This window comes from Neopsephotus bourkii, unplaced genomic scaffold (genome assembly GCF_033783945.1).
Source record: "Neopsephotus bourkii isolate Nb327-2 ecotype Australia unplaced genomic scaffold, CSIRO-AGI_Nbou_v1 NB_71, whole genome shotgun sequence".
NCBI classification, from domain to species: Eukaryota; Metazoa; Chordata; class Aves; order Psittaciformes; family Psittacidae; genus Neopsephotus; species Neopsephotus bourkii.
Window position 1 is genome coordinate 257,815 of NW_026900588.1, and position 14,762 is coordinate 272,576.

General features: G+C 38.5%; 1 protein-coding gene across 28 annotated transcripts in view; it reads left to right on the top strand.

Moving 5' to 3' along the window:
- The window catches only part of NRXN1 (neurexin 1), a 678,625-nt gene that overhangs the window by 256,639 nt on the left and 407,224 nt on the right, over window positions 1-14,762 (top strand). For all 28 annotated transcript variants that reach the window (XM_061353676.1, XM_061353687.1, XM_061353697.1 and 25 more), the window contains one exon: window positions 9,522-9,905. In XM_061353676.1, the coding sequence (XP_061209660.1) occupies window positions 9,522-9,905 (384 nt within the window). The remainder of the gene's footprint in view (window positions 1-9,521; window positions 9,906-14,762) is intronic.

The following is a 14,762-nucleotide window of genomic DNA, read 5'->3' on the forward strand; positions in this document are numbered from 1 at the left end:
CTATAGAATCCCTTCCTGTTATCTTTAACATCCCTAGCCAAGTTTAATTCTAACTGGGCCTTAGCTTTCCTAACCTGGTCCCTAGCTTCCTGGACAACATCCCTGTATTCTTCCCAGGCTGCCTGTCCTTGCTTCCACTTTCTATAAGCCTCTGTTTTCATTTGAATTTTCCTCAGCAGCTCCTTATCCATCCAAGGAGGTCTCCTGGCCCTCCTGCTGCACTTCCTTCTAGGTGGGACGCAACACTCCTGAGCTTGTAGCAGGTGATCCTTGAATATCAACCAAGAGTCTTGGACCCCCTGCCCTCTAGGGCTATTTCCCATGGAACCTCACTAAGCAGGTTCCTGAAGAGGCCAAAGTCTGCTCTCTTGATTGAAGGACAAATCTGTTAAAAGGTATATTTCCTTTCATGCCAGGATTTGGAAGAGGCGGGGGGAATGTGCCAAGTCTGTAACTCATCCTGTCCAAAGAATTTTCTGATTAATATCAGTATCCAGTCTGGAGTGTTGACAAATGTATACTCTCTGTTTGGATTCTGTGGGGGTTTCCTCATTTTTCTTCTACCTGGTGACTCCTTTTCCATGACTTGAATTTGTAATTCTAGAGCTTCACCTCTAAAAAGTTCTCGGACTATGACTGTCTTTCTTACTACCTACAAATCAGATTTCAGATCAAGTGAATCTTAGGTGCAGATTTCAGTCAAATCCATTCTGAAGGTGAGACCAAATTCAATTGATGAGAATTGATTATAAGTATGAAAAATAGGTATTTGATTCCTGGACTGTGCAGCTTCAAGTTCTACCTGTAAAGAGTTTGAGTTTCTGATCATTTGTCAGATGCTTATTTATATTTCTTGAGGTTAAACCCAAGAGATCAATTCCACCCCCCCCCCCCAAAAAAACCCTCCAAAAATACACACACACAAAAAATAAACCCCAAATAAATAAAAATCCCCAAGCCCCCAGACAACAAAACACACAACTTCTCAAAATCCTAAACTGTCACTGAATATCCAGTGATTGTATTTATACTATGATGGTAATTTCAGTCTTCCTTCTTAAGTGCTGTTTCAGTGATTCATATGAGGTAGTAAATCCTGTAATAATAATGCCAGTGGAGCTCCACTGAAAGCAAAGTTTATTCTTGCATCAAAAGTCAACACAACTATAAAGAACTGAATACATAGCAATTATTTACATTTGAAGATATCTTCTGCACATTCATTGCTTCACAAAACCTGTAGTTCACAAATGTCATTAAGAAAGTTTAGGGCTGTCATGGTTTAAGTGCAGTCAGTAACTCAGACCCACGCAGCCTGCTGAACCCAGGGCAAGAGCATACTGTATTTGAACCACAGAATGGTTTGGGTTTGAAGGGACCTAAAAGATCATCAAATTTCAAACCCCTGCCATGGGCAGCGACGCTGTCCACTAGACCGGGTTGCTCCAAGCCCTGTCCAACCCGGCCTTGAGCACTGCCAAGGATGGATCAGCCACAGCTTCTCTGGGCAAATCTGTGCCAGTGCCTCAGCACCCTCACAGGAAAGAATTTCTTCCTAATTTCTAGTCTAAATCCCTCCTTTTTCAGTTTAAAGCCATTCCCCTTTGTCTTTAAAACTGTTGGTAGGCATTAGCAAGAATGTAGACTAATTGTAGAAAGCAATACGTACCTGTTGATCAGGACTGAATATTATTTTTAAGTAGAATTATGAATAGTCGTATGTATACGAGTGTTCAAGTGTTGAAGCACAAATTGGATGGAGCTTGGAGCAACCTGATCTAGTAAAAGGTGTCCCTGCTCATGGCAAGGGTTTGGAACTAAATGAGCTTGAAGGTCCTTTCCAACCCAAAGCAGTCTGGTTCTGTATGTAGAAGAAAAATTAATCCAGCTGGTGGATCACCTGTGATCAAGATGGGTGAACTTTATTTACCCTCTTACTCTTAAAAACTGAGCATAATACCTATTTGCCCAAAAACCATTGAACTGTTATTGGGAATAGTTGCTAAGTATGTAGAGGCCTATGGATTGGCAAACTCCTTTTTTTTTTTAAGGTGAAAACTGAATCAGACATCAAAGATTTTCTGTGTTTTATTTGATACATACAGTAATTATTCACAGTGGGAGTACCACTATCAGTGGCAATGGTGTCAGTTTTCGTAATGAGAATGTTGGCTGAGTAGTCTCTTAAACCGCGGGATTTAACCTAGTGGAATGACTGCCTCACCATTGAAATAAACAATGAGCTGTATGTTCCTGTTTCCTTGGATCGGAACAGGAAGTACTGATGTGTAATGTTTAGATTATTTCTTCATTACTTTTGCATGTTGGTCTGTTACGCCTTTTGCCATGAATAATAAAATCCAATTTATTATTCCAGGAAGCTGTCTCATTTATTTTCGCTAGCCAAAACGAAACATTCTGAAAATCATGTGAACGTGATCACTTCTCACTTGCTCATCTTTAGAATTTCCTGTAAGAGAATGAATATACCTTGCATTAGGAAAAGTAATGACTTTTCTGTGCCTTTCGTGTTGCTGTTGACAAAATACCTACTTACAAGTATAAATGAAAAGGTTTTCCTGTTAATAAATAGCTCAATTTTAGTCGGGATTGGGTTTTCTTTTCTTGTTTGTTTTAAAGTGAAATTTGTTGTCTAGCAATTTCTTGCACCCACCCTTCAAATGCAATGCAGAGTGGTGCCCTCAGATAATAGAAAGCTGTGACATTTCTCAAGGAGCTTTGCTAATTTTCTTGACTTTTGTATTAGCTGAATCAGCCAAGTACTCAATTTATTTTTCATTCTTTGCTCTCTTTGACTCTCAGTCACAGGGAGCATCCGCTCTAAACTACTGCCTTTGCCAATGCCCATCTGGATCTGTGGTGGGAGATGCGTAAGGAAAGGGAGCGCATTTTTAAATTGTACTTGTCCAGGCCATATTCACTAGTAATTCTGCAGATTCCCTCAGAGTTTGGGGGATACAAAGAAGAGGGAGAAGATGGTGTCTTACTGAATGAACTTTGGACCTATCATAGAATTGTAGGGGTTTTTGTATTATAGGAACTTTTGACCCATTACAGAAGTTTTTCACCCTCAAATCCCATCCATTCCACCTGTAAAACCTTCTTTGAGTGCTATGTTACCTAAAAGGCAGATCTTTGAGAAGGAACTCGTGAGATCCTATTTCCCAGAGTTAAGTAAAGAAAGATTTCATATTTAAATGAAATCTTTCATTTCTTCATGGTCAATCTTCTTGCTATGTATGCAGTGAGGAAAGTGGACACGGTCCTCAGCATGTTCTCTGTCTTTTTTGCTAAGTATACAGCAGAGTACACAACCTGGCACGAACCACTGTGTCCTCTCATGAGCTCAGTTTCCCTTCCAGTATTTGTGCTCATTCTGAATTCCTGCTTCAGAAATGCTTCTTGTGTGTCCTGTCTTGGCCGTGGGCTGCATACCGTGTTCACAGTCCTCATCACAGGTATTACATTTTGCTTTAGCACACAACATAGGTATTGTTGGTCTTTTCTCTCAGGTAACAAGTGGCAGGTCTAGAGGAAACAGCTTCAAGCTGCACTGAGAGATTTAGACTGAATATTAGGAACAGTTTCTTCCTTGAAAGGGTGATCAGGAGTTGGAACAGGCTGCCCAGGGCAGTGGTGGAATCACCGTCCCCGGAAGGCTTCACAAACTGTGTAGACAAGGCCCTTAGTGACATAGTTTAGTGGTGGCCTTGGCAGTGCTGAGGGAACAGTTGGACTTGACCTAAAGGCCTTTTCCAGCCTAGTTGATTCTATGAAGATATAAAGTGTATTTAGAATACCTTGCTCTGAGTTTTCACTGTTAATAAGCAAATGTTTCACATGCACAAAAAGCAACTAAATAGGCTACATAAGTTAAGCGTAGAGATCAGGATAGTTGTAGCAGCCCTTGTTACAGTCTTCAGTTTCAACTGATCAGAATTGAGACGAGGTTTTGAAATACATTGTAAATTCTTACACACACTTACGTGAAAGTAAATTGCTTAAATGCTGAACATGATTGGAGAGGCTCATTGACTCATGCTTAAGGGAAATGGTTGTCTTTTGGCTTTTAGCAGTACTGCCAAATATGCAGTAAAAGAATTGGAAAAAAATCCAAACCAAATCCGAAATAAAACCAACTGTAAAGCAGCCGTAACAGTCTTTGCTCACTGTAACAGTTTCTTGTAACAGAGCAAATTTAGTTTTGATAACTCTTTTGAGACTTAAGATTGTTTAAAGTTGTTAAATTGTTCACCATATTCAAGGATAACCTTCCAAGTGTTTTCAAGCTAAACCACTGTTCATCCTTTGGAAGTAACCATTACACAGGGAAGTCAGAGAGGAAACACTTACTGTCATTCTCAATTGTCTATGGCAGAGTAAAACAGTGTATCAGAATGTATTCATAGGTAGGTAGTGCTTTAGGGCTGAGAAGTCATGGAAATACTGAACTGCAGTTAGAGTTTCAACTTAAATACCAGAAATTAGAGTATGTAATTAGAGCTTAACTATCATCATTATCTCACTGTATGTAGTGCTTTGTCAGTATCTGTTACATGCATTATTGTTGCAGGGTTTTTTTTACCAGCACACTTCTCTATGCTGCTTCCCCCGTCTTTTCAGCCTTGTAAGAACTGCCAGATTTACATGTTCCTATTTCAACAACTGTTAATAGTCTCCATATTTGAGGTGTTGAATTTATACTGGATCTTAAGGAAAATTCTTCCAGGGCAAGTGTTAGTGCCTTCTAATCAGCTATCCTTTAAGTTAGTAATTCTTGCTGAAAATCTTAATTTCTTTAGTCTTTCTCAAACTCTTCCACCAGTACAGAAAGATGCTTCTGCATGTTTAGCTTTCACTTCGTTCTCACTTGGAATATGGTAGAATCATACCACCATAGGTCATTTTAGGATCCCTAAATTTATGTCCAGTTTCTGGAGATAAGAAATACTACCTGGTTTTAGAGTCTGAAGCTAGATCATGAATTCCCAGACTAAATAAATCACCCCACACTTTGCCCTTTGTCTTCCCTTTTTTTTTCTTTCGTGCTGGACAAATCAAATGCTGTCACTTCTTTCCCATTTCTTTCTTTTTCTGGAAGAAATACAGACAATATTTCCTACTTTAACTATTAAAAAATCTTTGCTAGGAAGCTACTTGTTTCCCAGCAAACATTATTGCTTCAGTATTGCTCTTTTCAAAGAAACAGTGTAGCTGCTCCTCTGGTTATGGGCGCTCTTATGCTAGATAATATGCAAGGATGTAACTGAAAGGACAGTTCTTGACACAGAGATGTTACAATTTAAGGCTAGAGTTTTCTCTTGCCATTGAGAGGCCGATGATCTTAGAATCTTTTGTTTCCTCATCATATTCTGTTATCTTCAGGTTATTTTGTAAAATGAGATGCGTCTCATTCTTTTCCCTCTTGACAATTCTGGTGTGAGAAGGGTTGATGTTACATTATCTTTACAGAGCAAATTATTATCCTTTTCCAGTGCTGGCCACATAAGACATTTGTATGCTTCATTAGCTTCCTTTCTTCCTGCTTCTCTGGAAAGTGATGTCTCTTCACATTTGTAAGTAGGAACAGCCAAATGGATTGCAGCACACTGGTGATTTGAGAGAGCAATTCTTTTTAATCTGCCTATAATTCCCAGAGAAAATAGGATTTTGATGTATTTAGGAATTCATCTTTTATTCCCCCTTATTTTTCTTGGATTTTTTTTTTCAACTGCTTTTGCAAAGCAATTTGCAATTAAAGTTTTTATTACATATCAGAGATACATAAAAGGTAATTTGAATACCAACAGCAGTGATGGTTGCGTGGCTACTGTTAAAAGTGCAGCAAGAAACTAGGTTAACTTGATAACTGGTAGTATGAAACATTTGGTGCCCAGGCATGGCTTTTCTGTTGTAAAGCCTATTTGTATTATAGCCATAATTCTTGTTCTAAACAGTGTGCTGTAATGTTTTGTTCAAGCTCTTACATAACAGCTGAGCCAGAGTGAGTTATTAAGGCTTTGAGTCTTCTGCAAGTACTATTTAACTCAGTGTAGTTCTTAACAGAAAGGACTGAATAACTAATAGCTAACATAGAGTTATTTGGCTAAGGGTAATACGCAGAGTGTGTAGATCAGTCGAAGTGTCATAAATATGTCCAGCAGTAAATTGGAGATAGTCCAGAGGGGTGACAGGGATTCCATGGCCTTCTAAAACATGAAAAGGATTCACAGAGGAGTTGCTGCCTGTTATGTTTTTCTACCTATAGTCATAGAATCATAGAATAGTTAGGGTTCGAAAGGACCTTAAGATCATCAAGTTCCAACCCCCTGCCATGGGCAGGGACACCTCGCTCTAAACTGCATCACCCAAGGCCTCGTCCAACCTGGCCTTGAACACTGCCAGGGATGGAGCATTCACAACCTCCTTGGGCAACCCATTCCAGTGCCTCACCACCCTAACAGGAAAGAATTTCCTCCTTATATCCAATCTAAACCTCCCCTGTTTAAGTTTTAACCCATTACCCCTTGTCCTACCACTACAGTCCCTAATGAAGAGTCCCTCCCCAGCATCCCTATAGGCCCCCTTCAGATACTGGAAGGCTGCTATGAGGTCTCCACGCAGCCTTCTCTTCTCCAGGCTGAACAGTCGCAACTTTCTCAGCCAGTCTTCATATGGGAGGTGCTCCAGCCCCCTGATCATTCTCGTGGCCCTCCTCTGCACTTGTTCCAACAGATCCATGTCCTTTTTATGTTGAGGACACCAGAACTGTACACAACACTCCAAGTGAGGTCTCACGAGAGCAGAATAAAGGGGCAGAATCACCTCCTTCATCAGGTGTTGCAATTACATTAAGATTTCAGAGGGCTTCTCCCAAGGAGTATTTCATGTGATGTCATTTCTTGTGGAGTGGAAAAGTTCTTTTCTTTATAAAGTTGTTGATATCTATTCAAAATGGCGCTTAAGCTCTCTCCATAGTAATCTTTTGACATACTGAAGAATTTTTCCTGCTTCAATCTATCACCTAACTATAAGTCAGTCACCAGAGTGTAGTGGCGATACCGTTCCCTTTATGATTCACCTTCCTCAGCCTTCTGTGCTTGCAAAACTTCCATTTGGAATACCATCTTAATGCTGCAGCTACACTGGCTGGGATTTCCTGCCTTTTCCTGTGCATTGACAGCCATCAAGACTAGTCAGTTCATTTTTATTTTTTTTTTTAATAGAAATGGAACACTCTGTCTTCTAGCATTATGGATAGCTTGAAAACAGAAATGTCTTTGTCTAGCAGAAAACAGCACTGTGCAAAGCGTGCGCTGCAGCTAAGTTAACTTGTGTGGGTGCACGTTCTGTCTGAACATAGATTTAAAGCATTTGGTCCTATATAAGCCTATGCAGCAGCAGATGGGAGAAAGCAACAGTAGCAGTAAGAAATATTGTGAGCACAAGTGTGATTTATATTTACAGCATCTTTAATTTTTAAAAGGAGAAATTACCTGTTGCCTGTAAGCAGTCCTTCTTGATACCTAGGATGCTCTCTGAACTATCTTGATTGAAGAGGTCATTTCCCAGCAGTCATTCTTTGAGGTAGCTGATGAATAAAGTCAAACCTCAAAATGTTTATGCTTCTGTGATGCGTAAGGTCAAATCTGTAGCAGGTGTTCTTTATGAATGCCATGCTTCAAGAATGTGAGCAGCAACACATATTTAGTTAGCAAAATATACTAGTCATATCAATTTTAAACAGGTGGAGGCCTGGGAGAAAAATAATCTTGGTTCAGCATGCGTATTTCTTAGTTAAGACTGGAAGTTCACATCTGTGTGATTGTTCAACTGACATAGAAACTTTTCTGATAATACATGAGAAGAGCTGACCATGTCCTCAAACATGCTTAAAAATGCACAAACATTATGGAAGACTTTGATTTTTCTTTACATTTATTCTGATAGTAGGGAGACTGTTTGTAGGTAGTATCCAGCCCTTGTAAAATCCATACATCTCAAGTCTCACATGGGAGTTGGACCTCCCAAGACCTCTACCCCAAGGAGTTTGTTCTAAAGGTCTGAACTGTTCAGATATTCATTCTGTCCATACTGTTGAAGTTAACCCGTGGAACCAACAAAAGAACAAGCAGAGTGTCTAGCTCCCGCAGGACTTCATTGCTAAGAGAAACCTAAATTTTAGGACGGATCCAAGTAAGAGAATAATCTTTTCTTGACCTACCTCTGTTTGCTTAAAGCTCATGTTTTAGTATATATACTATAAAAGTTCTGAATTTCTTAACTCTTGTACACCACCCCCATCACAGTGGCAGTATTTTTGATAATCAGTGTTATCTTCTGGAATCTGTGTCATCCTTACAGGGAAAATAATGAATTATGTTAGTTTTACGTATGTGTGATAAATACATTGTGGTAAATGTGATTCTTCAGTGTCTTGACACCATTAGTACACTTTCAATAGTGAGTCTAGTGGATTACAGTGTTGTATAATGTGGCTGCTACATTATAATAATCCGGTGACCTGTGTATAATACTTTGATTTGTTTTCCTCACTTTTGCACCCGTATAGAATGGTAAGGAGTTGCTTCTGTGAAGGCCTTTGTGATTCTTTCAAGTGATTTACTTAGTGAATAAAATGCAGTTTGGTTGCCATAAGCATCTTCTGTATCTCTGCCTATTCAAATTTGAAAAATCGGGTTACTTTTAAAAAGTCTAACAAAGAGCATCTTTAGCGTTGATTGCAGTTTCTTTGTTCAGACACTTTGTAGACACAAAACTTTATTTTAGGTTTAATTTTGTTTGTTCACTTTTTAAACTTAAATGGAAAAAAACCCGCATCTGACTTCCTGAGGCTTTATACACATCCTCTCTCCCTCTCTTTTTAACATGTACACATTTCAAGGTAAGTGTCAGAGGCATTGATTTCCCTCCTAGGAGCACATCACTATCTTCTTAATGATTGCCTGTCTGGCAGCTGATGAGAGTATTTTCCTTCTGCACTTAGAGAAAGTATTATCCAAAGCCCAGTGAAAGGGGCAAGAGTCTTTTAAAATACTGTGTCTTTGGATCCAAACCAAAGACAAAGATTTGTCTCCCAGATTGCAGCCTATCAATGCAGCTTCAGCCTAATGCTTTGAAGCACAGATGAGGTTGTGAAGAGATTTTTGTGGTGGTTGTTGCACAAGCAGGCTATTTCTGAAAATAACTCTGAAATGCATTCCCCTTACAGGATGGGTAAGGAGATTTTTGACTTGCATTGTGACCATGCGGTATTGTGCATCAATGTTCTTACATCATGCGCTTCCTGACAGTATTTCTTTACAGTGAAATTAAAATAATGAAGTTTATCTACTACTGTGTAACTGTACCAATAGAATATCTGTGTTTCATCTGTAGATACTTGCCAGCAGCTGATGTGGCATGTAGATTAATAACAGCAGTACCAAAATATTTTAAATGTCTTGAAAATCATGCATTTTGTTGTGTTTTCTTCTCAGGGACCATATCTGTGAACACACTACGTACACCTTATACTGCACCAGGGGAAAGTGAAATCCTTGATTTGGATGATGACTTGTATCTTGGAGGCTTACCAGAAAATAAAGCAGGCCTCGTCTTCCCAACAGAAGTGTGGACAGCACTTCTCAATTATGGATACGTTGGCTGCATAAGAGATTTATTTATTGATGGTCAAAGCAAAGATATCCGACAGATGGCTGAAATTCAAAGTACAGCTGGAGTAAAACCCTCATGCTCGAGAGAAACTGCAAAACCTTGCCTTAGCAACCCCTGTAAAAACAATGGTGTATGCAGGGATGGGTGGAACAGATATGTTTGTGACTGCTCTGGTACAGGATACCTTGGCAGATCATGTGAAAGAGGTAGGTTCCATGCAATGGCTGCATTTCTATATTATCAAATCCTTCACAATGATTAAAACCGGTAAAATATCATTAACTTTTCCTGAGATGGAGACCTGCTCTAGGGTGAAATATGTAACTCTAGAGGAAAGATCTTGCCGGCATTTCTAAGATGCATGAAGAAGTCTTAGTTGACTATGACGAAGAGGCAGTACTAATGAATGTCTGTTAGAAAATGTCTCCTTTTGTGTCTCATCACACATTGCTGACTTCTGAAAAGCTTTATGAAAGCAATTTCAATTATTATGGCATTACTAAATGGTCACATTCCACTTTCACACTGAAGTCTTGTTCTCTGTCTATTTATGCCAATACCACTGTGTAATTAAACTTACTTTTGCAGTCCCCAGTATCCCTTAAATTCATGGCCACAACTTCAACCATGAGTCTAAGTAAAAGAGTCAGTGTAGGAATCTACATTTCTTTTTTTTGATGATCATAGTACTCAAGGAGACAGATTCTACTTACTTTGTATCACTGTGCCCTCTTGCCTAGAAAAGGTAAGTGTAAAATTGATAAACCCCATTTATTTAATTGAAAAGATTGATTGGGGCCGGGAAGATAGATGTTGATGTTAGTTCACAGGAAGAAAACTGTAATTTGCTTAAAATTACAGAGTACGCTTATGAAATACTTCAATATAAGTAGGAAAACAATAAAATACATTAGTTAGCATCTTAGGTGTTTGTTTTTATTCTCATTGGAATAGAAAATGTTTCAGTGCCCAGAGTCATATTTTTTCCTTCTCACAACTGACATAGTATAGTTTCCCTTCAAGCTGAAATCTAAACCTGAAGTTTATTGGCTGGGAATGTTAGTTCTTTCCATCTAGTTTGATTCATTGTTCTGGTTAGTAAGATGAAACAAAAATGTGTTCTAAAACATACATCAGGTCTTAATTTCTGAAGTTGTACATAAATAAATGTGCATTTATGTAGAATGAATACCATCATGTTATTGGCATTTGCACGTTGATTCTCTGTTTCTTTTGTTTTTTCTGATTTCTCTTTTTTTTTTTTTCTTTAATATAGAAATGCCTTTGGCTCATGGGCAGTTATTCTGAGATCTCCAGATTGTTCTGTTAGTGGTGGAGTGAAGCTGGCAGAGGGCATAACTGAGCTGTCTGATGCATTACCAGAGCCTTCAGTTAAACATGTCTGGTGTACCACCCTGTGGCAAATGTCTGCTATTACAGATGGCAGAAATAGGGTTTGCTTTCTTTCCATTTGGGAGCTAGGAAACGTGTGTTAAAAAGAAAACCACGCACATCTGCAAAGAACTTCAAAGCAGGCTTCATCATAGCCTGTTTCATAAATATAGTTGGCAGGTGGTAATATTTTATATAGAAACCTTTGTCTTTTTTATTTTCCATACTTTATTTTCAACCACCTTCCACTGCAGAGCTTGATTTTCCCAGTGTATTCTCCCAGTGGGAGCGGTGTGATACTGTGCTGGCGGTATTGGTTTCTCTACAGTGGTATTTGCTTCTTGTCCAACAGATCTATGTACAGTAGTTCAGACATTATGGGATAATTTCCTGCTCTTGGGCTTCCCTCTCCAGAGGAAACTACACTGAAAGGAGATGTCTTTTTAGGAATATTAATCTCCCAAATGGTCACGCATTAATAAGACTATAGCTTTCGGGATTCTGAAAGTGATGATTCTGTTGGCATCCTACCACACAAAGTAGTTACAGCTGCTACCCATATGAAGTCACTGATACACTTTTGTATTTGGTGTCATAAGCAATGCGATTCTAGTTGTTCAAACTAATTTACATAAAATAGGAACATGTTCTTTTCAACAAACAATACAGTTTCACAAAGAAGAGAGAGCAATAAATAAAAAGACTAAAATATTGGAGATTAAACTGGACTGTAAGTGATTAAGGTATTTTTAGTAAACAAAAGCATGTAGCTACTTTTTAGCACCATCCTCTATTTTTCATGCTACTTCCCCTACAATAGGAGTACTAATGTCCTATATGTGGATGTACAACACAGGATCTGAAATAATTTTAGTCAGGTTATCATTGCACAAAACACATGAAAGACAACTCAGTTCTATTTTAATTTCAGTACACTTAGTGGGTTTATTTCTATCCATGTGCTTTTTATCCTGTTGCAAGTTATTCTTGATGTTATTCTTGATTTTCAGTAAGGTTAAACATCAGTATAATCTGTAGATTGGCTTTAGTGCATTACGGAAACCACAGCAGATGGACAGACAGATGTCACAGCAATATAATTTGTCTTTATCTTACTTTAGTTGTGGATCACAGCATATGATTGCCTCTGCACAGCCTTTTGCAGGCGTACATGTTTGGATGGCTGCAAATAATGCACAGGAGTAAATTCATCAAACAATGAGAAGAAAAAGTAGGCAGGCAAAGATTTATCAAAGTGACATTTTGAAGGGGAAAACGTATTTATTCATAATTTGTGTATGTATGTCCATGTTGTACATGCACACACACATACACATTAAATAAAGGAATAGAACTTTTATTCCTTGCATTCACTGGATGCTTTAAAATTAGAAAAATAAATACAAGTGATGTGATATTAGATGGTAGAAGAATCCTGTGTTCAGAATATTATAGTAATTTCATCTCTGACTTAACTTACTGCTTTTGTGGGTTAAAAGTTTTAGCACCTTTACAGTGTGTCTTAGGACCTCATTCCTGAAGTAATACCAGTGTAGAAATTGGGAGGAATCATTTTGGCTTCTGTTTACTTATTATGTAGGAATTAATTGCATATAAAGAATTTATTCCATCAGATGGATGGAAAGGTTGCTCGTGGTTCACCAAGGCTGTAGCTTTGGGCCTGGATGGACTGGTGTAGCTGCTGGTAAATGAAAAGTGTCACAAAGCAAACCTGAACACTTGATTACTCATCATCCAGATTGATCCCATACTTTTGGCATGGCTTTGGACTATATCCTCTGTCACCTTCTGGGCAAAGTTTGTGTGGGAGACAGCAGGAACAGAGGGTAATTTCATGCTTTAAAAATGGTTCTGTGGGCTTCAACACGGTCCTTGTATTGTTGCAGACACTTTGAAACTGAAAAAGCAGGAAAAAATTGGTTATTCTGTCTTTGGGACTTCAGAGGCACCACAAGGGGTCCAGAGGAAACAAGAACCTATTTTATTTGTTAAAATACATGGAGTAAGCATCTATACCTATCAAGCAGCCTGTTGTTAAAAACAATACAAACTTGACTGCAAAACTGATAAGGAATATCATTGAAATTCAGATGGCTACTCCATACTACTTTAAATTAGCCATGAATTGAAGAAAAGCATCTGTTCAGAAAATTGTTTCTCCCTATAAACATGCATCTGAGCATTTCTGAGGGTAGAAACTGATGTAGGAGACTGTCTGAAGTATTAGGTGCTTTAGTCCCTTCAGCAATCTAGGCAAACCCAGCCCAAGTGAAAATTAAGGTCCTGAATCCCCTTGTATAAGCATTAGTTGTGTGTCCTTAGTGATAGACACAGCGCTGATGGAGGTAGTTTATATACAGGAAGGAAGAGTATCCAGCCCTGGAGATTTTAATCAGAAAAAAAATGGAAGGAAAACATGGAGAGGGGAACCAAACTCTTCAGTTTTTGGTTTGCTGGGGTTTTGCTTGGTTGGTTTTTAGCACAAAAGCAGCAATGGGCTTTAATTATCAGGTTTGTAAAAATATCAAAGAAAGAATCTATACAATATTTTTATCAGTCTCTGAATTACATCTTGCTGTTTATTCCTTGTTAATAAGTGCATGCACTGATTTGCTGCCACAGAAAATTGCCAGTGAAGTTTTGTGAGGATTTTCTGCTCTTTTTCTTTTCAATGCTATGCTTCCAACACTGAAGTGGTAGTAAAATTATTAATCCCTGCTGTGGAAACTCTGATTTCTTTAATGAATAGCACATTCTGAGCTAAACTTACAGTCTATTAGCATGTCATCTAATAATTAAGAGGAAGCTAAGCAAGAGAAAATAGACCTTCTGCCAACACTTACGTGACAACAGTTAACAGTGAGGATCTCAAAGAAAGATGAGACCTGTATCGCTTCAAATTTAGTTGGTCCAAAGCAAAAAAGCTAAGTAAAAGTTAGAGGCAAAAAATTAATACATGCTTTTAGCCAAGCTGTTCGTGCAAGGTTTGCGTTGGTGGTGTTACTGCCTCTCCTCATTTGGATCACCATCTTGCTGACCAGGCCTTGCAAAGTAACAGTCCATTCTGCACAACTGAAGTAACTGCAGGAAAAAGCTCATGGCATTTTGAGAAATCTTAAACTGCTGGAAAAATTTCCATCAAATAACTGATACAATCTCTAGTTTAAAAAAAGTAAAATCAAGCTCTTTTTATTTCATCTTAAACTGTTATTTTCCTGCTGTTTTTCTTCCATTATTGTATTTCACCAAACACAATGATAGATTAGTAAGGCATCGCTGCAAAAAATTACAAGACAGGCACCACGTAAGAGGGAACTCCTTGTGCTGACAGAGGTCTTGTACATGTACTGCTAGGTAGCTTCTGACCAGCAGAACATGGAAATTGCAGAGCTCAGAGCAATGCTGAGCCAAGTGGAAGAGATGCTGAGTTGAATAGATGATTCACATGGCAAAATCCAGCTTGCCATCCTGAGAGAGGATCGCAATATTGACAAAATACCATACAGCCTTCTTAATGTAGCAGTCACTTATTCATGGTTTAACAACAAAAAGTTTTCCTAACAACACTTGTATCAGCAGATTCATTTCAAATGAGTAAAGTGAGCACACTTGTGTATTTTATTTTAGGAATATTTAGTGTCTCAAATCTT